This window comes from Balaenoptera borealis (genome assembly GCF_965194805.1).
Source record: "Balaenoptera borealis genome assembly, chromosome: 3".
Classification (NCBI taxonomy): domain Eukaryota; kingdom Metazoa; phylum Chordata; class Mammalia; order Artiodactyla; family Balaenopteridae; genus Balaenoptera; species Balaenoptera borealis.
In genome coordinates, this window is record NC_138866.1 from 119,743,154 (window position 1) to 119,766,563 (window position 23,410).

At 48.9% G+C, this 23,410-nt stretch overlaps 2 protein-coding genes across 16 annotated transcripts in view; one reads left to right on the top strand and one right to left on the bottom strand.

Moving 5' to 3' along the window:
- SENP8 (SUMO peptidase family member, NEDD8 specific) overlaps positions 1-23,410 on the top strand; it is a 55,141-nt gene that overhangs the window by 29,731 nt on the left and 2,000 nt on the right. For 2 of the 14 annotated variants that reach the window (XM_082383605.1, XM_082383604.1), the window contains exons 3-5: positions 10,301-10,893; positions 12,376-12,473; positions 16,124-16,251. The exons of 1 other annotated variant lie outside the window; for it this stretch is intronic. The gene's annotated coding sequence lies outside the window, so the exon portion shown is untranslated. Of the gene's footprint in view, positions 1-10,300; positions 10,894-12,375; positions 12,474-16,123; positions 17,648-18,275; positions 19,398-23,410 lie in introns of those variants that run through there. 11 more of the 14 variants (XM_082383614.1, XM_082383611.1, XM_082383613.1 and 8 more) reach the window with 11 other exon arrangements.
- The window catches only part of GRAMD2A (GRAM domain containing 2A), a 38,737-nt gene continuing 27,808 nt past the window's right edge, over positions 12,482-23,410 (bottom strand). The window contains exons 3-12 of one of the 2 annotated variants that reach the window (XM_082383600.1): positions 22,572-22,629; positions 22,135-22,210; positions 21,402-21,505; positions 20,702-20,800; positions 20,498-20,569; positions 19,952-20,014; positions 18,821-18,965; positions 18,485-18,584; positions 17,529-17,633; positions 12,482-15,012 (exon numbers count right to left, since the gene is read on the bottom strand). In XM_082383600.1, the coding sequence (XP_082239726.1) occupies positions 14,826-15,012; positions 17,529-17,633; positions 18,485-18,584; positions 18,821-18,965; positions 19,952-20,014; positions 20,498-20,569; positions 20,702-20,800; positions 21,402-21,505; positions 22,135-22,210; positions 22,572-22,629 (1,009 nt within the window). In that variant the 3' untranslated portion in view covers positions 12,482-14,825. Of the gene's footprint in view, positions 15,013-15,066; positions 17,276-17,528; positions 17,634-18,484; positions 18,585-18,820; positions 18,966-19,951; positions 20,015-20,497; positions 20,570-20,701; positions 20,801-21,401; positions 21,506-22,134; positions 22,211-22,571; positions 22,630-23,410 lie in introns of those variants that run through there. The other variant, XM_082383601.1, reaches the window with a different exon arrangement.

Genomic DNA, 23,410 nt, shown 5'->3' on the forward strand with positions numbered 1-23,410 from the left:
GCTCATGGGCTGAGCTGCTCCGCGGCATGTGGGATCTTCCCAGACCAGGGCTTGAACCCTCGTCCCCTGCATTGGCAGGCAGATTCTCAACCACTGCGCCACCAGGGAAGCCCTTCACAATTGTTATATCTTCTTCTTGGATTGATCCCTTGATCATTATGTAGTATCCTTCTTTGTCCCTTGTAATAGTCTTTATTTTAAAGTCTATTTTGGCTGATATAAGCATTGCTACTCTGGCTTTCTTTTGATTTCCATTTGTGTGGAATACCTTTTTCCTTCTCCTCACTTTCAGTCTGTATGTGTCTCTAGATCTGTGAGTCTTTTGTAGGCAGCATATATACGGGTCTTGTTTTTGTATCCATTCAGCCAGTCTGTCTTTTGGTTGGAGCATTTAGTCTGTTTGTATTTAAGATAATTATCAATATGTATGTTCTTTTATTTATTTATTTATTTTTTGGCTACGTTGGGTCTTTTGTTGCTGCGCGTAGGCTTTCTCTAGTTGTGGTGAGCAGGGGCTACTCTTTGTTGTGGTGCCCGGGTTTCTCATTGCGGTGGCTTCTCTTGTGGAGCACGGGCTCTAGGTGCGCAGGCTTCAGTAGTTGTGGCACACGGTTTCAGTAGTTGTGGCTCGCGGGCTCTAGAGCGCAGGCTCAGTAGTTGTGGCGCACAGACTTAGTTGCTCCGTGGCATGTGGGATCTTCTCAGACCAGGGCTTGAACCCATGTCCCCTGCATTGGTAGGTGGATTCTTAACCACTGCGCCGCCAGGGAAGTCCTCGATGTGTATGTTCTTAATGCCATTTTATTAGTTGTTTTGGATTTGTTTTTGTAGGTCTTTTTCCCCCCCTTTCTTCTTTTGTTCTCTTTTTTGTGACTTGATGGCTATCTTTAGTGTTATATTTGGATTTCTTTTTCTTTTTGGGGTGTATATCTAGTATAGATTTTTGGTTTGCCGTTACCATGAGGTTTTTGTATAGCAGTCTATTATATACATGATTGTTTTAAGTTGCTGATTCTTAATTTCAAATGCATTTAAAATACCCTGCATTTGTATTCTCCCCTCACGATTACTGTTTTTGATATCATAGTTTACATCTAATTGTTTTGTGTATCCCTTAAATGCTTATTGTGGATACAGATGATTTTACTACTTTTGTCTTTTAACCTCCATACTACCTTTGTGTGTGGATGATTTCCTACCTTTACTATATGTTTGCCTTTACCAGTGGGCTTTTTCATTCCATAATTTTCTTGTTCCTAAATGTAGCCTTTTATTTTTCGCCTAGAGAAGTTCCTTTAACATGTGTTGTAAAGCTGGTTTGGTGGTGCTGAATTCTTTTAGCTTTTGCTTGTCTGTAAAGCTTTTGATTTCTCCATCAAATCTGAATGAGAGCCTTGCTGGGTAGAGTATTTTTGGTTGTAGGTTTTTTCCTTTCATCACTTTAAGTATATCGTGTCACTCCCTTCTTGCCTGCAGAATTTTTGCTGAAAAATCAGCTTATAGCCTTATGGGAGTTCCCTCGTATGTTGTTTGTTGCTTTTCCCTTGCTGCTTTTGTATTCTCTTTTTATCTTTAATTTTTGTAATGTTGATTAAAATGTGTCTTGGTTGTTCTCTTTGGGTTAATCCTGTATGGGACTCTGTGCTTCCTGGACTTGGGTGACTGTTTCCTTTCCCAGGTTAGGGAGGTTCTCCTTCTGGGACCCCTATAATGCAAATATTAGTGTGCCTGATGTTGTCCCAGAGGTCTCTTAAACTGTCCTCATTTCTTTTCATTCTTTTCTCTTTTTTCTGTTTAGCGGCAGTGATTTCCACTGCTCTGTCTTCCAGCTCACTAATCTGTTCTTCTGAATACTTTAGTCTACTATTGATTCCTTCTAGTGTATTTTTCATTCCAGTTATTGTATTGTTCATCTCTGTTTGATTGTTCTTTATATTTTCTCTTTGTTAAAAACTTCTAACTTCTCGCTCTGTGCATCCATTCTCCTCCCGAGTTCTTTGATCATCTTTAAGATCATTACTCTGAACTCTTTCTCAGGTAGATTGCCTATCTCCACTTCACTTAGTTGTTCTTCTGCAGTTTTATCTTGTTCCTTCACCTGGAACGTATTTTTCTGCCACCTAATTTTGTCTAAGTTGCTGTTTGTATTTTTATGTATGTCATAGGTTACTTACATTTCTCAACCTTGGAGACGTGGCCCTCTGTAGGAGGCAGCCTGTGCATCCCTGCAGTGCACTCCTCTCTCATCACCCAGGCTATATGCTCTAGGGGTTCCCCCTGAGAGGGCTGCATGGGTCCCTCTGTGTAGCGGGCTGACTGTATGCGCTGTCTGGTAGGCTTGGTTAGCCCCTAGTCTGGCTGGTTAATGGGCCCTACCTTGCGCAGATTCTACTGCATGTTGTTTAGCAGGGCCTGGTCCTGAGGTGGCTGGTTACGGAATCCTAGGGGGCCCCAGGGCTAGTGCTGTCTCGCTGGTAGGTAGAGTCAGGGTCCTGAAGACTCTGGGGCTGTTGCCCACCTACTGGCAGGTGAAACCGGATCCTGGGGTTGGTGCCAGGCTTCTGGCAGGCAGAGCTGGTTCCTGAATTCTGGCTGCAGGGCCCAGGGATCCCAGATCTCGTTGCAGATCATTGGTAGGAGAGGGCCAGTTCCTGACACAGTGGGGTGTGGGGTCTGGAGTGTCCTGAAGGTTGCATTGCCCTGCTAGTGGGCAAAGGCAGGGCCCAGCCGGTCCCAGGGTAGGGTCTGGCCTGTGTTGCAGAATCATAATTTTCTTGCTTCCGATGTCTGCTCCCTGGTGGGTGAAACTGGTCTAGAGGCTTGTGCAGCTCTCCTGGTGAGAGGTGCTGGTGCCTGTCCACTGGTTTGTGGAGCTGGGTCTTGGCCCTCTGGTGGGCTAGGCCATGTCTAGGGGAGTGTCTAGAGGTGGCTGTGAGCTCTTTAGTCTTTAGGCCACCTGACTGCCAATGGGTGGGGCTGTGTCCCCACCCAGTTAGTTGTTTGGCCTGAGTCATCCTAGCACTAGAGCCTACAGGCTGTTGAGTGGGGCCAGGGCTTGGCTCTAATGAGCCAATATGGCAGCTGCCGGGAATGTTCTTGAGGTTGAATGTTCCCCAATACGTCTGCCACCAATGTCTGTGTCACCAGGGTGAGCCACAGCCACCCTCCCACCTCTCCAGGAGACTCTAAGACCAACAGGTAGGTCTGGCCCAGGCTCCTATCAAATTACTGCTTTTGCCTTGGGTCCCAGTATGCATGAGATTTTGCGTGCACTCTTTAAGAGTGAAGTCTCTGTTTCCCCTAGTCCTGTGGGGCTCCTGTAATTAAGCCCCACTGGCCTTCAAAGCCAAATGCTCTGGGGGCTCATCTTCCCGGTGCCAGACTCCCAGGCTGGACAGCCTCATGTGGGGCTCAGAATTCTCACTCCTGTAGGAGAACCTCTGCAGTATAATTATTCTCCAGTTTGTGGGTTTTCTACCCAGGGGGTGTGGGATTTAATTATATCACGAGTCCACACCTCCTCCCCTACTCGTTGTGGCTCCTTCTTTATGTCTTTAGTTGTAGAAGATCTTTTCTGGTAGGTTCCAGTATTTTTTCATCAACGGTTGTTCTGTAGATAGTTGTGATTTCATTGTGCTTGTGAGAGGAGGTGAGCTCAGGGTCTTTCTACTCCACCATCTTGGTTGTTTTCCTTATTATTCTGATTTTATAGATAAGAAACAAACTTAGTGGAGCTCAGTCACATGATTTCAAGTGACAGGGCCAAGACTCAAGTGCAGGGCCTCCATCTCCTCTTCTCACACTCTTTCCACTTGTACCTTTCTCCCTCTTCCAGAAAATGATAGCAAAAACTCCTTGCTTGAACATTTTAAATGTAATCTTGCCTCACTTTATAAATTTCCTAAATTCAGCAAGTATATTACAGAAACCAATAGTGAGAAACTGTCATCTCAATTAACTGCTAGGTAACAAAATGTATATAATAACTGGCTTTGTTTTATATATTAGATCATATTTGGATCAGCTCCTGACATCGATGTGCTGACCTAAAGTATTTTAAAAGCCCTACATTTTACTTCCTTTCAGATTTCATGTATATGAAAGATGGGAAGTAGAACAAGAGCAGCAGCCTGGGGAAAACTCATACAAAAGAAAGGACTTAAAGGAATTGAGTCAAATAAATGGTACTAAGCAAAGGTGGCACACTCTGTACAAAACTGGGGAGATTGGTCACTAAGTTCCAAAATGAAGCAAGTGAAACTCCACCAAGGAAAAAAACAAGTGCCAGATGCATTTAAATTAAGTTTTCTTGTGTAAGGAAAACATACATGTCAGAGTGTCAAAGGAAGTGGTAGCCAACTAAAGTGTTAGTACTAGGGAAGAGTTACCATTACTCAGGAAAAAATTAATCTTGGATCCTGCAGTTTGGGTTAAAAGCCAGAAGAAGAATTACTGCCTGGCTCTTTTCCCTCCATGTACCAAAACAGAGCAACCTGTATTTAGAAGAAAACCTGTCCCCCACGACACAGGCTAGGACAAGTTTCTCTGCCCTTGGCCATGCTTCCCTTGCCAGCTCACACTCTAGCTCTCCACAGCTGCTGCCTCAGTCTTCGTTCCACAGACCTGCAAAGCCCTCACCTCCTCCCACACTCTTCAACTTCAGAGAGAAAATAGGAACTGTCATGAACTTCAACTTTCCTGACACCAAATCTACAAATCTAACTATATCTGTACCCACCTTTGAGCCTTCCTCACTCCTATTGCAGTGACCCTCATAGCTGTGGCTAATGCCTTCACCTGTGCACAGGGATCTTGTGCAGACAGTTCCTGCACACACAGCAGCAGCAGCAGGAGCCTCTCTCTACTGGCTCTTTTCCATCAGCATTTAGATGTACGTATGTATTAAATCTCCCCATCTTTAAAAATAAATAAAAGCATGACCTCATGTCGCCCTCTAGATATTGACCTTTTGCTTTCTTCCTCTTTACAGCCAGATCTAGTGTCAGTTTCTCACCTCCTGCCCACTTCTCAACCCACTGTAATCTAGACTCTGTGCCCACCACTCTACAAAAAATTCTCAACAAGAGCACTAATGGTTCTCATTTTACTAGTCCTCCTAGCAGCATTAAACCCTCCTTTTCAAACAACTCTTCCTTTAATTGATGTGATACCTAGTTTTTCTAGTACTTCCTTGACCACTCTTTCTTATTTGCCAGTTTCTTGTCTATTTGCTGTAGATTCTCAGGTTTTTATTCCCAAATCCCTTTTCTCATTCTGTACACACTTCCTAGGCTCTCCCGTCCTTTCCCCAGGCCAGTGATAGATTTGGGCACATCAGACCTATACTTTTCTCCTGACCTCTGCCAAACTTCTACCTGAATATCCATTTACCAGCCTACTAGACATCTTCCCTTGGATATTTCACAGGCAACTCAAACCCAACAAATCCCAAAGCTCAACTCATCTTCCCCCATCAAATCTGCTCTATCAGTATTTCCTACCTCAGGAAATGGCACCACTGCCCCACCCAATTCTAGCCAGAAATCTAGGAGTCATCCTTTACTTGTCTCTCTCTCACACACTTCACATTTACCAGTCTCCTAGTTGTGTTGATTCTACATCTTGAATATCCTTTAACTCCATGGATTTCTCTCACCAATGCCACCACTGTCATGTGGGCAACCATCATCTCTCATCTGGACTGCCACAGTAGCTTGTAAAGTAGTCTTCCAGTATTCACACATATTGTCCATCCCCCAGTCTGTTTCATATCCTGCCAATATCTTTAATAAAGCTCTGTACAATCTGGCCTCTTCCTGCTTCTCCTGCCTCTCTATGAGCTAGATCTCTCTTGCCCTAGTTTATTGTTCCCCAACTCTGCAGACCTTCTTTTAGTTCCTCCAGCACAGCACATTCTTTTCTCCCCTTAAAGCCTTCCTACTTGCTGTTCTCTCCCCCTCTAACTCTCCAGCACTGTTCATCAGGGAAATTCCTATGGAATCTCTTCCTCAGGGAAATCTTCCCTGATGCACCAGACTAATTTGCTTTCCTTGTTAAACAATACCCTAGAATCATGAAGCCTTTCGGTGTGCCCAAATCACCTATAATTTTTGGTGGTGTAAAATTACAGGTGATTTATAGTGGCAAGATTTTCCAGTCTTGCCACTAAACTGGAAGCCCTGGAGGCCAGGGACGATGTCTCATCACCATTGAATCCATGCTGCTTAGTATAGTGCCTGGCACATAGACACTGGTTATTATTCGTTGAATAAATAAATGCGAATATAGAAGCAATTTATCAAAAAACAGCCCATCATCTTTCCATGGTATTAAAGCAGAAATCAAAATGCCCTGTTAATCAGCATAACTTTTCATGCTTGCATAATACCAAGCTATTGTTGGGGGAGGGTTTGACAAACTTAAGCAACCTGATGGAAAACAAGGAACTCACTAAACATGTAACTCTAACCATGGACCTCTCTTCAACTTATCTGCTGATTTTTTAGAGATTTTCACATTTTACATAGTTATAATCCATGCATAAGCACTATTTTAATTCTGCTTTTTACAAATTTCCTCCCTTAATCACTGTCTACTTGTTATTTTTTTTTTTTTACTTGTTATGTTTAATGTTAACCTGGGGTTACAAGAGGTTAATAGGTCATAACTTTCTTAGTCGTTTCCTCCCCAAGGTTAGGTTTCTTTGGTTAGTTCCGATGTTGTTATGAATAGCATTGCTGCAAACACTCTTCGTAAACAACTTTTTCATTCCAAATTATCTCCTTGAGGAATACAAAAGTGGAGTTGAGACATCAAAGCATATGAGCAATTTATTTCCCTTCATATAGATATCCAGAGTTCTCAAAAGAGAATCAATGTGCAGTACCATTAATAATGTATAATAAAAACCTATGTTTAATTCTGTGTAGCCGTACCAACACTGGATTTTATACTTATTTAAGTTTAAATTTTCTTGAAGTTTAATAGATAATAACTAACATTTATAGAGCTCTTTCTATGTGTCAGGGACTTCTAAGGATTTGATGTAAATTTTCCAATTTAATAATAACCATAAAGCTCTAAGGTAGATACTACTATTATCCCCCTTTTAGAGATGAGAAGACTAAAGCTTAGAGTTGCCCAAGTGAACTAATGAGGTTTAAATGTAGATGTGCTGATTCCAGAACCTCTACTCTTAACCACCGTGATACACTGCTGTATGGTTTTTTAGTGGTAATGCTTTTTTTTCTGTTTTATTTACCCAAAAGGAAAAACTACTATTGAAAACAAAAACTGAATGTAGCTTTTCTGGCTTCAGGAGTGTCGCATAATTTATTGCTAGAGAGCTTGTTGTTTTGTTGAGGTAAATATCTTGATGGACCTTTTTGGTTGAGAAAGGTCAACTCTCTGGGTTTAGCCTAAGTGGGCCAGGAGGATACAAAGAGATCAGTTACTCCAAATAATAAGATGAAAGAAATCTGAATTTTCACTGGATGCCCTAGAAAAAGAGAATGAGGCCTAGGAAAGAAAGTAGAGGGAGGTTGGTGAAAAGAACTGAGATGGGATACATGCCAGAAACACGGCAGGAGGCAGGGGCCTACTGGAGGACATGGCTGTTGAGAAGTTTCCTTAGAGAGAGAATGGCTGTCAAATTGCTATAAGCAGTCACGTGTGCACTGAATTTGAAGTTGTTTTCGGCTTTGTGCCATAGCCTTCCATTAACTCTAAATCTTTCATGCAATTTGGATACATCCGATTATCTTGGTGGTGGATCATTTGGAGGAGTGAAGGATGAGGAGTGGCATATCACGGGCAAAAGAAGGCAATACTAAAGGAACAGGAGACAGTAGACAAGCAGACTGCATCATGGTCTAACCCAGGAGACACAGAAGCAACCTTGGAAACTCTTGCAGAAATTGAGTCTCAGGACTGATGACAGTGGTTGGAAATGGGGCTCGGGCCATTTTTGTACTGACAGAATAACCCTAAGCATTAAATTGTTTGGAGTTGTCCAGGTTGGAAACTTCTGGGTTATATTCAAGTGGAAAAGAACTTTTGTTGAGCCACAGTAAAAGAAATTTGGTTTATTAGCGGCATTTGTCAGTCTCCTCCTTGCTGTGTGGTAATTACCTTCCAGAACACCAGACTCTTCTGGGTTTCCTTGTGCTTTATCAGGTACTCATCAGTTTCCTTTGCTAGTTCCTCCCTTTCTTCCTGATCTCTTGATCACAGTGTGCCACAGGGCTCGGTCATCCATACTTTCCTCTATCAACGGACACTCAGTCCTTGGTGATCTCATCCAGTCTCCTGCTACTAAATACCATCCAAACGTTGACAGTTCCCAGATTTATATCTCCCAGACTTCTCTCCTGAACTCCAGACACATATATCTATTGCCCACTTGACATCCCCACTTATATGTCTAAAACTCATCTCAAACTTTACATGTTCAATAGTACGTTACTGATCTTCTTCCCAAAAAATGCACCACTCATTGCTTTCTTCATCTCAGTTGATGGCAACTCTGTCCATCCTCTCAAGCCGTAAAACATGAGTCATCCTTTATGACTCTTTTTCTGTTATCCTCCATCTCTAATTTGACAGGAAATTCTGTTGTTTTTACCATCAGAATATATCCAGAATCTGCCCATTTCCACCATCTCTGCTTCTACCACCTGAGTCAGAGCCTCTGTCATCTCTCAACGCAATCACCCCACAGTCTCCTAACTGACCTCCCTGCTTCCACCTTTCCCTGCCTCACAGCCAACAGTGATCCTTTTAAAGCCTATATAATTAAAGCGTATTATTCACTCCTTTGCCTCTCATTTCATTCAGAGTAAAAGCCAAAGTTCTTACAGTGGTCTTATCTGATCTTCACTGATTCCTGCTTTAGACAAAGATACATCTTGGTAAATCATAGTTCTTCGTTGCAGGCCAGGCTCTATCCATCCACTCTACCAATTGCCAAAAACAAAATGTTAAAAAGGTGAATGCAAGCCTAGCAAAATTACAGATCAGTAGCTTTTCTGCCTGTGGACAGATTGGACATTCCTTATTCAAAGCAGTGGTTGAGTAAGATGTGACTTGGGGGTGAGGGGGTAGAGAGAGAAATCCTGATATCAGCCACTTTCTTGCTAATGAGCACATTATCTGTAGTTTTGGTGTATCCTCTAGAGGTTTCTAATATGCAGAATGATCTACTTCTGAGCCTCTTTAGACCATTAAGTTCTTTGGCATTGATGATGAATTTCCTGTGGCAAGGAAATCATTTTTACTTTTGTCAGCTATTCTAAGAGTCAATAGATTGATGCAGTTGGTTATGAAAATGCCTGCCAACATTCTGAGGTCCAAGCCCTTACCTCCTGCCTTCTAGACTAATGATTCTCAATCAGGGGCCACTTTGTCCCCCAGGGGACATTTGGCAATGTCTGGAGATGTTCTTGGTTGTCACAGCTAGGGGTGGGAGGTGCTACTGGCATCAGGTGGGCCAAGGATGTGGCCGAGCACCCACCAATGCACAGGACAAACCCCCCATAACAAAGGATTACACAGCCCAGAATGGCAGTAGTGCTGAGGTTGAGAAACCGCCATCTAGACTATTCTGGCGGACTTTTAATCTACCTTGTTGCCCCATTGCCAAACCAGCATTCCTAAACCGTCACATTTATCCATCACTCCTAAGTTCCAGTAGTCTCCGTAGCTCTTCATTGCCTGAAAGATCAAGTCTCTCCTTCTCATCCTGGCGTTTAGATCCTGAGGTGTTTTGCACACTTAACGTATCCATTCCCCAGCAGGAACTCTGCTTCTCCTAAGCTTTCATTGGCACCATCCTTCGCACCACCATCCTTTTACTGATGTTACCCCCCCAAACACACAACCGGTGTGGACCCTCCCCACAGCTCTCCTCTGATCCAACTCTTACCCTCTGAAGTCCACACATGTGGCACACCCCTTGCCACTGAGTCAGTCTATGCCACTCCCTTCTGTACATATCAGGGCTCACATGTCTACACTGTTATACAGCTATTCCCTCTATCTTGTCTCCTCAGTAAACTCTTTGAAGGGGTCCATATTGTATTTCTGGCCCATCGATCTCAGTTTCCACAGCATAAGGTGTGAAAACCATATTGTTGTATTGAGAGTTCCTTGTTGTGAGAGTTAAATGAGCATAAAAAGTACCTTGCATAGGGGCTGGTACCCAGTTTGTTGCTCAGAAAATTACAGAATCATAGTATCTATAGAAGCATACATTCAGGAGTCCATAGCAAGTGCTTAATAAATCTTTTAAATGTAATTACAGACTGGAGAGAGCATGCATTCAGACCAACCTGGTATTTGGAACTAACAGCAAAGAAAAACTTCCATCAGAAATCCTACACCAATTAACACTCCTTCATGCTAGAGTGAATCCAGGAGCAGTGGGTGTCACATTTTCCCAAAGTGGAGCCTAAGCCAACCTTTCTGCATTTAACAAGTTAATGAACAGCTTGTGGGTAACACTTTGCCCACTCTGGCCCAATTTAGAAGGCTGCCAAAAGGATAAGATGTCAATATGCCACTCTCTGCTTGGCCAGGGTGCCAGCTGCATCCTGCCTAAGTGCCTCTGCCCTCAGCCACTGGAGAGCATGATGTCCTTAGAGAAGTCGGCACCAGTAGGATGAGGCTGCAGCGCGGGCCCGGCCTTTCCCCAGGCGGAAGAGAGCCTTGTCTCGGATCCTGTGAGAGAAGCGAGTGGGACGTGGTATTCTGAGCAGCCCAGGTTTGGCTTTGGGCCAGGCACTGAGTGGCAAACAAGAAGGAGCACATTCCGGGAAGGCGAGGAGCCCTGCCAGCGCGAAGGAGGACCAGCCAGCAGGGCCTGCTGGGCGCCAGGTGCTCCTTGGCTCTGTGGAGGTCAGGCACGCAGAGGATAAACTCGGGTTTCTCTGGATTATCATTTCAGAGGCTTAAACGCCTCCCTCCCCCTCACTTTCAGTGGGCAAAGCGTATGTAGCCATGTAACCGTTAAATCTGAATCCTCTCTGCTCTGGGGTCCAGCCCCTTATCTCTAAATGGAGGGAGGAGGAGAAAGAGTGAAATCACACCTTGCAGAATCCAGGTTTCTGTAATTCTGTGCCCTGGGTAGGAGAAGATGCTACTGACAACAAGGGCAGAGCCGGGGAAAGCCTGGGGTTTCTGTGCCCTTGTTGGAAGCTGAGCTCCCCACTCGCCCCCAGAGCCCCCACCACACACCCACCACACACACATACCCCACACACCACACACACACACCCCACACCCCCCACACACACACCCCCCACACACCACACCACACACACACCACACACACCCCACACACCACACACACACACACACACACCACACACACACCCCACACACCCCCCACACACACACCACACCCCACACACACACACACCCCACACACACCCCACACCCCCCACACACACCCCACACCCCACACACACACCACACACCACACACCACACCACACACACACCACACACACACACACACACACACACCACACACACACACACCCCCACACACACACCACATACACCACACACACACACACACACCCCACACACACACCCCACACACCACACACACACACCACACACACACACACCCCACACACACCACACACACACACACACCCCACACACACACACACCCCACACCACACACACACACACACACACCCCACACACCCCACACACACACCCCACACACACACACACACCCACACACCCACACACACACACCCCACACATACACCACACACTCACACCCCACACACAACACCCCACACACACCCCCCACACACACACCCCACACACACACAAAGCACACACACACACCACACACAGCACACACACCACCCACACGCACACCACACACAAAGCACACACACACCACACACAAAGCACACACACACACCACACAGACACCACACTTGTTCTTGTTCACACTTGTTCTTCACACCAGCCACTTCTGCCTTCTGACTGACAGACCTCAGGAGATCTGCAGAGTCCTTGGGAATGCTTTCTTCTCATAATCACCTCAGGCCTTTCCCCCAGGGTATGAAAGAAGAGGGGAGAGGGGAGAAATGGCCATGGGAGCCTGCCCAGCTTCCCTTCTGCCACTGCCAGGGCCTGGGGACAGCGGGGGGCCTTCCTTTGAGACAGAAGAGCGAAGTTTGTCCCTCACTGCCTTGGCTCCAGTTCCTGCTGGACTTTGCTGCCACCTAGTGGCCCAGTGGCATCTCACCTCTCCCCCCCCACCACCCCCCAGAGTGAGATCAGCCTAGGGATCTGGCCTGTCCCAGCCTGAGGCTGACAGGAGAGCCTTCTCTGAAAAGCTTCTCTGCCCTAGGATGCCCTGATTCTGCAGTGCAGCTGCTAGGAGAGAGGAGCAGCACAGGGTCACCACCTCACCTAGCTCAATAGGTGTCCTAATGTCATGGCCACCAGGTGAGAGGGCCAGGGCTGGCTGGGTGGGCGCCTGGAAGTGGGGGCAGTTTCTTACTCCCAGGATGTCTCTGGTGGGATGCAGTTCTCCCAGAGCCCCCCTCACTCCTGAATGCCTTTTTCACGAGAACTTCTGCCCACTCTCATGACTCTTCCTCATCTGGCTAAAGCCCATGTTGCAAGCTGAGGCTCCCGCATAAAATATATATATATATCCCTCCATTTCTCCAAGTTTAGGGCTGTTGTTTCTCCCTTATAAAGTTAGCTCGACTTAAAAAATATGATATGCCCTCACTGTGATGCTGCTGCTATGAACCACTCCCTGGGAATAGTGAAAAGGAGGCGTGTGATGGTATGTAGAAATTCAGCCATATTTTTCTGCATAGTACATCCACGTGTTTATTTCCTCTAGCAAAAGAAAGCACTGGGTTTCAGTAACCACTGATGCTGCCAGCTCCAAACTTTCAGACCTGAGCTGCAGTACCCAGGGAGTGTATAAAATCCAAATTCCCTTCTCCTGCCTACCTCCAACCTCTTATATTTTTTATTGTGGCAAAATACATATAAAATTTATCATCTTAATCTTTTTTTTAATTAATTAATTTATTTTTGGCTGTGTTGGGTCTTCGTTGCTGTGCGTGGACTTTCTCTAGTTGCGGCGAGCGGGGGCTACTTTTCGTTGTGGTGCGCGGACTTCTCACTGTGGTGGCTTCTCTTGTAGAGCACGGGCTCTAGGCGCGTGGGCTCGGTAGTTGTGGCTCACGGGCTCTAGAGCTCAGGCTCAGTAGTTGTGGCACACGGGCTTAACATAGACCAGCATGTGGGATCTTCCTGACCAGGGCTCGAACCTGTGTGCCCTACATTGGCTGGCAGATTCTTAACCACTGCGCCACCAGAGAAGCCTTATCATCTTAATCATTCTTAAGTGTATAGTTCCACAGTGTGAGGTACATTCACATTATTGTCCAACAATCATCACCATCTCCAGAACTCTGTTTATCTTGCAAAACTGAAACTCTGTACACATTAAACAATAACTCCCATTTCCCTTCCCCATAGCTCCTGGCAACCACCATTCTGCTTTCTGTTTCTATGAATCTGACTACCATAGGTACCTCATATATGTAGAGTCATACAGCATTTGTCTTTTTGTGACTGGCTTACTTCACTTAGCATAATGTCTTCAAGGTTTATCCATGTTGTAGCATATGTCAAGACTTTCTTCCTTTTGAAGGTTGAATAATATTCCATTGCATGTATACACCATATTTTGTTTATCCATTCACCTGTCAATAGATACTTGGGTTGCTTCCACCTTTTGGCTGATTGTGACTGACACTGCCATGAACATGGGTGTACAGATAGCTCTTCAAGCCCTTATTTTCAGTTCTTGTGAGTATATACACAGAATTGGAATTACTGGATCATATGGTAATTGTTTTTAATTTTTTGAAGAACTGCCATACTGTTTTCCACAGTGGCTGCACCATTTTACATTCCTACCAATAGTGCATAAGGGTTCCAATTTCTCCACATCCTCAGTAACACTTTTGTTTTCCATTTCTTTGATAGTAGCCATCCCAATGGATATGAAGTGGTATCTAATTGCGGTTTTGATTTGCATTTCCCTAATGACTAGTGGTGTTGAAATGTCTATTCAAGTCCTTTACCAACTTTTAAATAGGTTGTTTTGTTGTTGCTGAGTTGCCCTTTCCAACCTCTTTTCATGTCACTCTCCCACTGACTAGTATTCTAGACTCATGCAGATGGTCTCTCTTTTCCTCAGAGACATATGCGTTCTTTCCTACCTTTCACAGTTGCCGACCCTTTTCCCAGCTCCTTCCATGACTGGCTCCTCATCCTTTAAGCACCAGCTTAAATCTCACTTCAGAGAACATTTCTTGACCACCCATCCAAAGCCACCTCCCTGTTTACTGTATCTCGTATCACTGTTTCTTTCCTTCATGGAACTTAATCTGGAATTACCTTGTTTGTTCACGATTTACTTGGAACTTATGTTTACGTGGAATGCAAGTGCCATGGGGGATGCAGAGATATTGCCTGACATGTTCACTGCTCTATCCTCAGTGCCTAGCTTAGTACCAGCTCATAGTCTGGGCTCAGCATTTACTGAACGAACGAATCACTACTAGAGGGGGCCTCCCAGAGAGAAAGTAAGGTGACGTGGCACAAATTGGAATTTAACCTCCATAATCTAGGCTTGATGTCATAGAAAAGGACACAGGAGTTTTCTAGCTCTGAGTTCCAGACTTTTAATTCCTGAGTCAGGAGCACAGTACTGTTTGTACCGGGGACATTGCTTTGGAGTTGCCCAGGAGAAACAGGGAAGCATTCTCAGTGTCCATCCAACAGAGGGAGGAGGCTATGGTGGTGTGCTGTGGCCGTCCTTACCATTCCCCATATGCCTGAAGTATGAGTCAGCTCAGCTGAAGTCCTGCGAGATGTGCAAAGTACTTGGGATTCTGGGAATGACTTTGGCTCCGTTAGTCTCCTTCGTGCCAAATATGTCAGTAAAGAGCACCTTTAATGAGCAGTCAAAAGATAAAAGTGAACTTCCCATACCACGGGACACTAGAAAAATCGGATTTTTTATTTAAAAATATTTTCAAAGGCTAACGCCACAGTGGAACAACTGAAGGATAGTTGAACCAAATTCTCAGGGAATTAGAGGAGCATCCGCCAATGCAAGCAGGTCTGTATAAATACACATGGTTTATAAATGAGCGCAACAGAAGGTACGCTGGCCAGAGGACCAGGCTGGAGGACAGAAGGGAGAAACAGAGGGCCCTCCAGAGGGACAGGCACACACTCCTATCACTCAAAGCCCTGGACCCCAAGAGGGCCTCCAAAGCCACCTACTCTACTGCACGCCTCTTGCCGTCTCTGAGCCTGGGGCATGGAGACTGGAGACTTGGCACCTCTCATGGCCTCTGGCTCAACCCAGCAAGTCTCAGAGAATGGACCTGTTCTCCCTGCCCTTCAGCAAGGACCAGGGAGGGGAGGCGCTGGGGCAAGTAGGATTATTTCCCTGAAAATCTGATGGAAAGGAGTGATTAAGGGGGCTGGTTCCCAAAAAAGGACGGGCATTCATCCAGTGTGGCAATGTGGGGAGAATGGAGCAGTGAGTTTCACCTGAGACATACAGATTTAGTGCAGGTATCCCACAAGGCCAGGCTCTAAGCCAAATCCTAGAACCTGGGATGGGGAGAGAATGAAGAGACCTCCAGTCTGAGTTTAGGAAGTTGTCACCTCCTGTCAGTCCCTCCAGTCTTCATTTGGGTTTGTCATAAATAGGCCAGACAGTCATAGCTCCACAGTAAATAATTTCCACCTGGATTTCTCCCTAGTTAACCTCTCAGGTGTCTGAAGAGGGAAAAAGTGGCTCTTTCTGACACCACCCACCCCATCGCCAGTGACTTTCCCTGATATGTCTGGCCTCCTCACTAAGGCCTTTCCAGAACCTACAAAGGCACTCTCTTAGCATATCGGAGTCCCAGAGAGAACAGGCCAGAGTTTTAAGGCACAGGGAAGCTTTTAGAATTGAGGAGACCTTGACAGAGAAGGAAGAATCTCTAAGGCAAAGCCACTACCATGTCCACTCTTGCTATCCTCTACCTCTCTTGTCCCCAAAGGTATCAGACAGACCCCCTTGGCCTGGTCCCTGCACTGTCCCAGGCCCACCTTGGACACCTCCATTACACTCATGGAGAACAGAGCCCGTGGAGTGGAGGACCCTCCTGCATGGCCTGCAGGTGACATGGTGAGCTCTGCCCTGTGGTGGCCCAGCACCATCGTGCCCAGTGCCCAGCCAAGCTCGACAGGCTGCCACTGGCCACACCCAAAATCCAGGCAGTCAGGCAGAGAGTACAAAGCAAGACCTCAGATCAAAGCCACTGCCCTTCCCATCCCCCACTTCCCACCTGGGGCACCTTGGAAATGTTTGAGCACACCAGGGAAAGATCCAGTACCTGGTCTGCGACCACAGTGATCAAAAGGCCCTGCTCCACCTGTCTCACCAGGAAAAAGCAGCTGAGGACACAGAATGCTGGACCTCTATTCTCCTTCACAGCCGCTGCCACAGTCCCCTGCTGCAGGTAGTGTCCTCTCAGATTCAGCCAGCCTCCTCATGAGGGGCCAGAACAGAGCCTCTGCACAGAGCGTGAACACTCCTCTTGCTGGAATCCTGGCCACAGGCCCTCCCTCCTCTCCTCATTCATAGCTTACCTCACTCCCTCCAGTCTGCCCTGCATGGGTCCCTGGCTGACTGCAGAGAAGTCCTTTGGGCCCCAAAACAGGGACTCTCAGGCGTCCAAGTGAGAGCACAGTATGCTGGGAGAGAGCAGAGCCCACACTGGTGGTTTGGGTTCTGGCCTCTGTCCCACCACTGGAGTGAGCCAAGTGACAGGTATCAAAGCATGGCCTTTGTCCCTTGCAGTGACCCCAAGTGCTCTTCCTGTGTGTCAGAGCTGTTTCCAAGGAACAAGTTAAAAATTTTTTTTCATTTAAGTGGTTGCTGAGGCTTAGTGTAGAGAATTCCTCAGCTAGATCCAAAAATCTGGCTTTTTGTCTGAGTCCCAAAATTGTAGGAGCTTTGTAAACAGGTACTAAAGATCACTCATTAAAGGAGGGAGAAGAGTTGGGGGGAGGAGGAGGGATCTGGAATATTTTCTTTCAGACTCAGTCTCAGCACAGCAGCAGCATAAACCAAGGGGATTGTTGGTGGCACCTTAGCACCCAGAGCATTCTTCTTGGAGGAGTGGGGACAAAGACCAAGTGGCTGTTACCTGCACACAGGAGAGATGACCAGGTCAGACAAAGGGCTTAGAAGGCAGACAGATGAGTCAGTGAAGACTCTGTCCACCCATGAGAGGGGGTCCAGGTGGGATCTGTGTACCCTGCCCAACCTTGCTGAGGGCCATCAAGCCAGCTCAAGGGCAAGGCCAAGACCAGCCAGACTAACAAGCAGCCTGGCCATAGGTTTTGGCTGCTGTCCCTAACCCTCAATCCCAGAAGCATGAGAAAGAGAAAGGGCATCACCTGTGCCCAGGGACTGAGCTGCCCCAATTCAGGGAGCATAACTGCTGTTCTAGCCGGGAGATGCGGAACGCCAGGTACGACGAAGACATGACCAAGAAGCAGATCCTGGAGAAAGAGGGGTAAGGAGGAATTGAATCTCTCTTCTAGAAACGGGGCATTTTCACAGAATCACCAAAAACAGGAGTGGGACTAAGCTAGTTCCTGCAGTTGGAAGAATTAAAGAACCCTTTGCCTGCAGTTATGTTCTAGACCTAGGCATCTTTTTTCCCAGACGCCACATGGGGGTCCTGAGACTCGTCCCCATGGAGGTGTCCTTGAAGCCCAGCAGGAGTTCTGGGTCCTTCAGCTGAGCCCACCTTCCCTCTGACCAGCCACCTTGGTCCTACGCCCCCTCTGCGAGGCCACTAAGATTACCCGCTAAGGCGGTAGCCCTTCCCCCAGCAAGTGCTGAGGTTGACAGTCAGTCAAAACCCAGCCAGCAGAGCCAGAGGAAGGTGATGAGGTAAGGCGAGGGAATCCAGAGGCTGGCTCTTCATAAAACATCCCACCATGCTCACTGCTCTACTTAGGCAGAATTACAGACAAGCCTGGGCTTCCAGAAAACACCCCAGTGGTGGGCAGTGGGAAGGCCATGGCTCTCCCTTAGTCTATCTGATGGGCCTCTCAGATTTTCCCAACCCTCCTCCTCCCCAATCCTGTGCAACTTTTTCTTTCTTCAACAGTTTCATGTCTTGCCCCTCTCCACAGCCTTAACCCTAAGTTACAGGGTTGTAAGGATGAAAACTGGAAATACTTTATCTTGCTCTAGAAGAGCCTGCTGCACGGCCGCCAGACGCCACCTGGGAGCTTGCAGTTGACTCAGAACCTTCCCCTCGCTCTGGACACTGACCTCCCCACACACCAAGGCCCCGGCTTTAAACACTAAGACACCCACCACCCTCCATACAGTCACCTACAGCACGAAGAAGACCTTCAGGAGCCCGTGATCCCAGAGCCTCAGCTCCCTGTTGCTCTTGGGCTCCTCCTCCAGCTTCTCCTCCTCACAGTCTGCATTCTCTGCAACAGGATGGCGTTAGGCATCTTCCTGGGGCAGAAGGCAGGACCCCAGCCCACTCCCCCACCCGTATTCTCTGCAGCCGCTTGGGCTCTTGGCTTTCCCTTATGGATTTGGAGAAAGAAAGAAACAGCTCTCAGAAGCCCTGCTGGCTGTGATGACCTCTTTTTGCAGAAGTGGGAGGCGGGAAAGCCTGGTCTTTGCAAGCAGTTGCCATGGACAAGCACGCTGAACTCACCAGACCCCACAGGCTTCCTGGAGGGGAAGAAGTCATCCGTGGAGTCCATGGATGCCCGAGGGATACAAGGGATGTTGTCTGGGAGGGACAGGGACCTGGAGGCAGGGCACACTTTTCTCCACTTCATCTCAGGGATGAGGACTTCCTGCGGAAAAGGCAGGAGAAGCTGTCTCACCGTGGCCCTTGGGACCTCACTTGCCCTAAGGGGTTCACGCTAGATTTATCAAAGCCTTTCCAGATATTACCAATCAGTACGGATGCCTAGCAAGCATGAAGGCAGGTGCCCAGAAGCGGGGACACCACTGCCATAGCGATCACGTGGCTCATCTGCTCCCTTGCTGTGACCAGCCACTCTTCCAGGGAATGGTGTCTTTGAAGACTGCCAGTGTAGGACCACAGTGGAATCTAAGACATGAGCCATCCCAGGTACATGTTCAGATCGGCCGAGTCCAAGAGAGTTTGGCACTATATATCTTAGATGGAATAAGTTGTGACTCCTGCTAATCTGGGCTCTAACCCTATGTCACTAACCTTGACTCAAGGTCCCCATCAATAAAAAGGGGAACATCACCTTCCATCCCCTGCATGGCATTGTGCATATTGTATGCTTGGCTAAACGCTTAATCGTTACTGAAGGAGACTTCAAACACCCTGGGGTCATTTCCACCCCCCACCCCTGCTCTAGAAACTCTGCTTACCCAGGATCTCAGGAGCAAAAGAAACAGCTGGGACCTTGGCCAATCTAAAAGGAGCCTGCCTCGGTTCTGACTGCCTTCAGAGCTCTTCCCCAGGGACATCTCCAGCCCCTTGAAGGCCCTCCTGACTCTGCTAAAGGAAAGAGGATGGGTTGCTGGCTCTGTACCCGTGAAGGTATAGGGTCCAACCTGGGCAGTGTTCCGGGGGCTGGGCATCTGTTCTGCTCAGGAAGTTAGCACATCTGCCCAGGACATAGTGGCTCTGCATGGTATGGAGCGTGGTGGGTCTAGGGGACCCCCTGACACAGCATGGCCGCTGGCTCTTGAGCCTGCTGCCGCAGTTCTGCACTGTGGGCTGCTGCCTGGGAGGCCCTGAAGCCTTAGAGCCACAGGCAATCTCAGGGCAGCCGCTTTTGCTCCCAGCCTCAGCTCTCACCGGAGACTCGCACACAGGTTCCTCTAGAAATTCTCTTGCACTCAGACTCTTCTTGCTGGAAGGCTGAGGAGGGAAGGGAACAGGGATCACTTGTCCATCTGGAACAGCCGAAGTCAGGCATGGGGAGGTATCAACACTCTCCAAGAGAGCTTTACCTCCAAATAAGCCACTTTGGGTCAGATAGAGCCGAAAGCTCCCACAGTTTGCAGGGGGATCCCTAGTTAATGCTGGAGCAGAGGGCAAATCCAAGACAACATACTCCCCCAAGCTGCTGCCCTCCCCCTTCCTCACCATAGGCGAGGGAGAGCTGTAGGCATATTGGGAAGCGGCCACATGCTCCTGTCCGTCTGTGCACCGAGGAAGCACAAGTGAGGGCTATACGTGGGGACACACAAGGGCCCAGTGGCCTCAAAGAGGCCCACAAGCACAGACACATGGTCCAAGGACTGCCTCTGGTTCACTGAGCCTGAGCCTGTTACTCCCCATTCCCTGTGCCGGGGAGATGGGCCAGCCCCCTCACAACAGCCCTGGCCCCAAGCTTCATACCTGTAGGTGGGTGCAGACCCTCCTCAGCATGTCATATACACTGTCCCGGGAGAGCAGTGACACAAAGACATACTAGAACATAGAAAGAAGACAGAAAGGGGCAAGGTACATAAAGACTTGGGAGAGTGCCAGGGTCAAGCTGTGGACTCCTAGGGCTGGGATGGGGAGAAGGACAAGGGAGCGCTGGCCCAGAATCTCACTGACCTTCTGGCTGGTGTTGGTGGTGATGGCCAGGCCATTGGGAAGGAGCCGCGCCATCTTGTGTTTTTTAATCATTTGCACAGACACCACGGGAATGACCACCTGACAGGGGGAGAGGCATTCTTCTCTCAGGACTCGCCCCCAAGGACACAGTCCCTTTGCTTCCTGCTTAGGGCGCCAGCCACAGCTGGCAGTGACCCAAGCACGAGCACCATGGAGATGTCTGGTCCCAGGTGGGAGAGTATCTGAGCCTCCACCGTCTCACGCAGGCTCCCTTCAGTTATCCCCCACCCCTTGGCCGCATGCGCTGCTCTGGCCTCTCACCCCATCATCCAGGAGGCAAGGATGGTTGCCCTGGTGAATCCCATACTCCCGTAACAGAGTTCCCTGAGCCACCATGGCCACTTTCGGGCCCCCATAAGTGTGACATCCCACTCTGATTCTGAAGGCATTTTGGAACTACCCAGAGGCAGAATAATTTGGCAGTGAACTGTTCAGGCCGCTCAGGCCAGGTGTGGAGTCTAGATTGGGGCCCCTGTTTGGAAGGGGTGGGGCTACTGCCCGGGACACCAGGTGGGATGCCCCACAGTGAGAGGCCTCACCAAGTGTCAGCGTGTGGAGGGACAGGCCTGACTTGAGGTGTGCCCGCAGGGCAGGGGCTTCTCTTCCCTGGGCTGTGGCAGCCCTTACCACTTATTACTACCTTGATATCCTTGCCAAAGAGGCTGGCATGGAAGCAGAGCCAGTTGGGGGAGATGTAGAGCCGGCCCTGGAGAAGGAGGTCCCTCTGGAGGGCGCAGGAGCACACTGGGAAGTCACAGGAGACTGCCGTGAGCAAGGCCAGCCCGGGAGCCCCAGGTCCCGGGTCCTCCCACTCAGGAGTCCAGAGTCCAGCCTCGGGGACTGTCCTCCTCCGTCCCCTTCCCAATCCCAGGCCCCAGCAACCCATTCTTCCAGCACCCTAGCATCCTTTCCTGCGACTCCTGACCGCTCCCGCCCCACCAGACTGCTAGATGTTTCCTCTTCCTCCATCCATGCCCCAAAAGGTCCGGCAGGTTTCCGCCCTGGTCCCCTAAGCCTGGATGTTCACCTCCACAGGCAGAACTCCTTGCCCTGCCCTGCCAGGGAGAGAGGGCCTTGATTGTGCAAATGCTCCCACACACTCCCTGGCAGGCCTGAGCAGGAAAGAATAGTCACTGATAAGAGCAGAACAGAAATAAGATTTGGAAGCCCCGACATTTCCTCAAGAAAATTTTTGTAAATTCAACTTCATATCTCAAATCAGCCCAGTCTTCTCACACTTTTGAAGAAAAAAAGGGCATGTTCAAAGGGCAGCCAGTTCCCATATCTGATCTGTGCCTGGAAGCTCTGGGGGAGAGGACCTGGGCCTTGGGCACCGCAGGCGCCTGTCCAGCCACCCCGGGGAGACAGCTCACCTTTGAGAACCACCTCCTCCAAGGGGATGTCCTTAAACAGCTTGTGATACTGCTGGTTGTATTTTCTCAGTAGCGTCTGCAAACACACAAGCTGGGTCTGAGAAGTCCCAGGAGATCGGACCACCAGAGGGCCCTGCTCCAGCCACCAGGAAATAAGGCCACAGGGGTGGGGGTCCTGCAGTGACTTAGCATGAAGTAGTGGGTAAGCAGCCAGTGGGTGTGGAGGGCTGAGCTCCAAGCACAGCTTGTCTCCTGGTGACGCGAGGTCCTGACAGGCAGCCTAGGACTGGAAGAGGACACAACTCCCACCCAGGAGGGGACACCCACTAGGTTTCCTGGTGACAGGCCTGTGGCCAAGGAGCCAACAGTCACCAAGTTCAGGCAGCCCGGGACCCCTCTTTCAGTGGGCAGTGTGAAGTCGGCCTCCCCACACTTACCCCTTCTCGGCTGCACTTCTTTATGTCTTCGCCCTTCAAGCCTTCTGGCCAGTGCAGACTGCAAAGGAGACATGCCATTCCAGGGACAAGGAACCCTGAAAGTCCTACCCATGCATCCTTAGTGCCAATTCTGTCCTGGCCTCAAGCCACAAGCTTGGGGCGGAGATCGGAGGCTGGGGCCCTTCACAGCGAGCGCATAGCTCGCCCTGGGGAGGGGCACTCCTGAGGCAGGGAGGGGTCGCTGAGAGCCCTCTTCCCCGACAGCTGTGAGCAGCCGCCCCCAGGAGGTGTGCTCAGCCTGAGCCTCGATCTCCCAGAGCTGCCCGCCCCTGAGTGTCAAAAGCCACCTCCCATTTTCCTGGCCTAGGCGCAAGCAGAGGAGCGGACCGCAGAATGAATGAGCAGGAGGCACAGGGATGGGGACCAGTTTGGGGAGCGGTGGGGGGGGGGCGGTGGAGGTGTCAGCCTCACGGCTCAGGGGCCTGGCCATGGGCCATGATCCCAGCAGGACTGCCCTCCCCTGGGCCTGCAGCTCTGCAGTGAGGAGCTGGGCAGACTCACCTGACCTGACAGAGGCTACCAGGGCTGGCGGAGAGGGGGTGGTGCTGAAACGCAAACTTTTGCCCCTGCCGGGTTGGCCTGAGGACAGGTGGGCAGGGAGGAGGCTGGTAACCCGAGAAGCCTGGACTCTGCTAGGTCCCAGTGCGCTGGGACAGGCCTGGGAGTGGGAGGAAGAGGCCCCGGGCCGCCTGTGCCCAACCCAACCCCTGACGCAGCCTTAAGGCCCCCTTTCTAACAGGTCACCTCCAGAGGGCTTCCCACCCCCAACCAGTATGTAT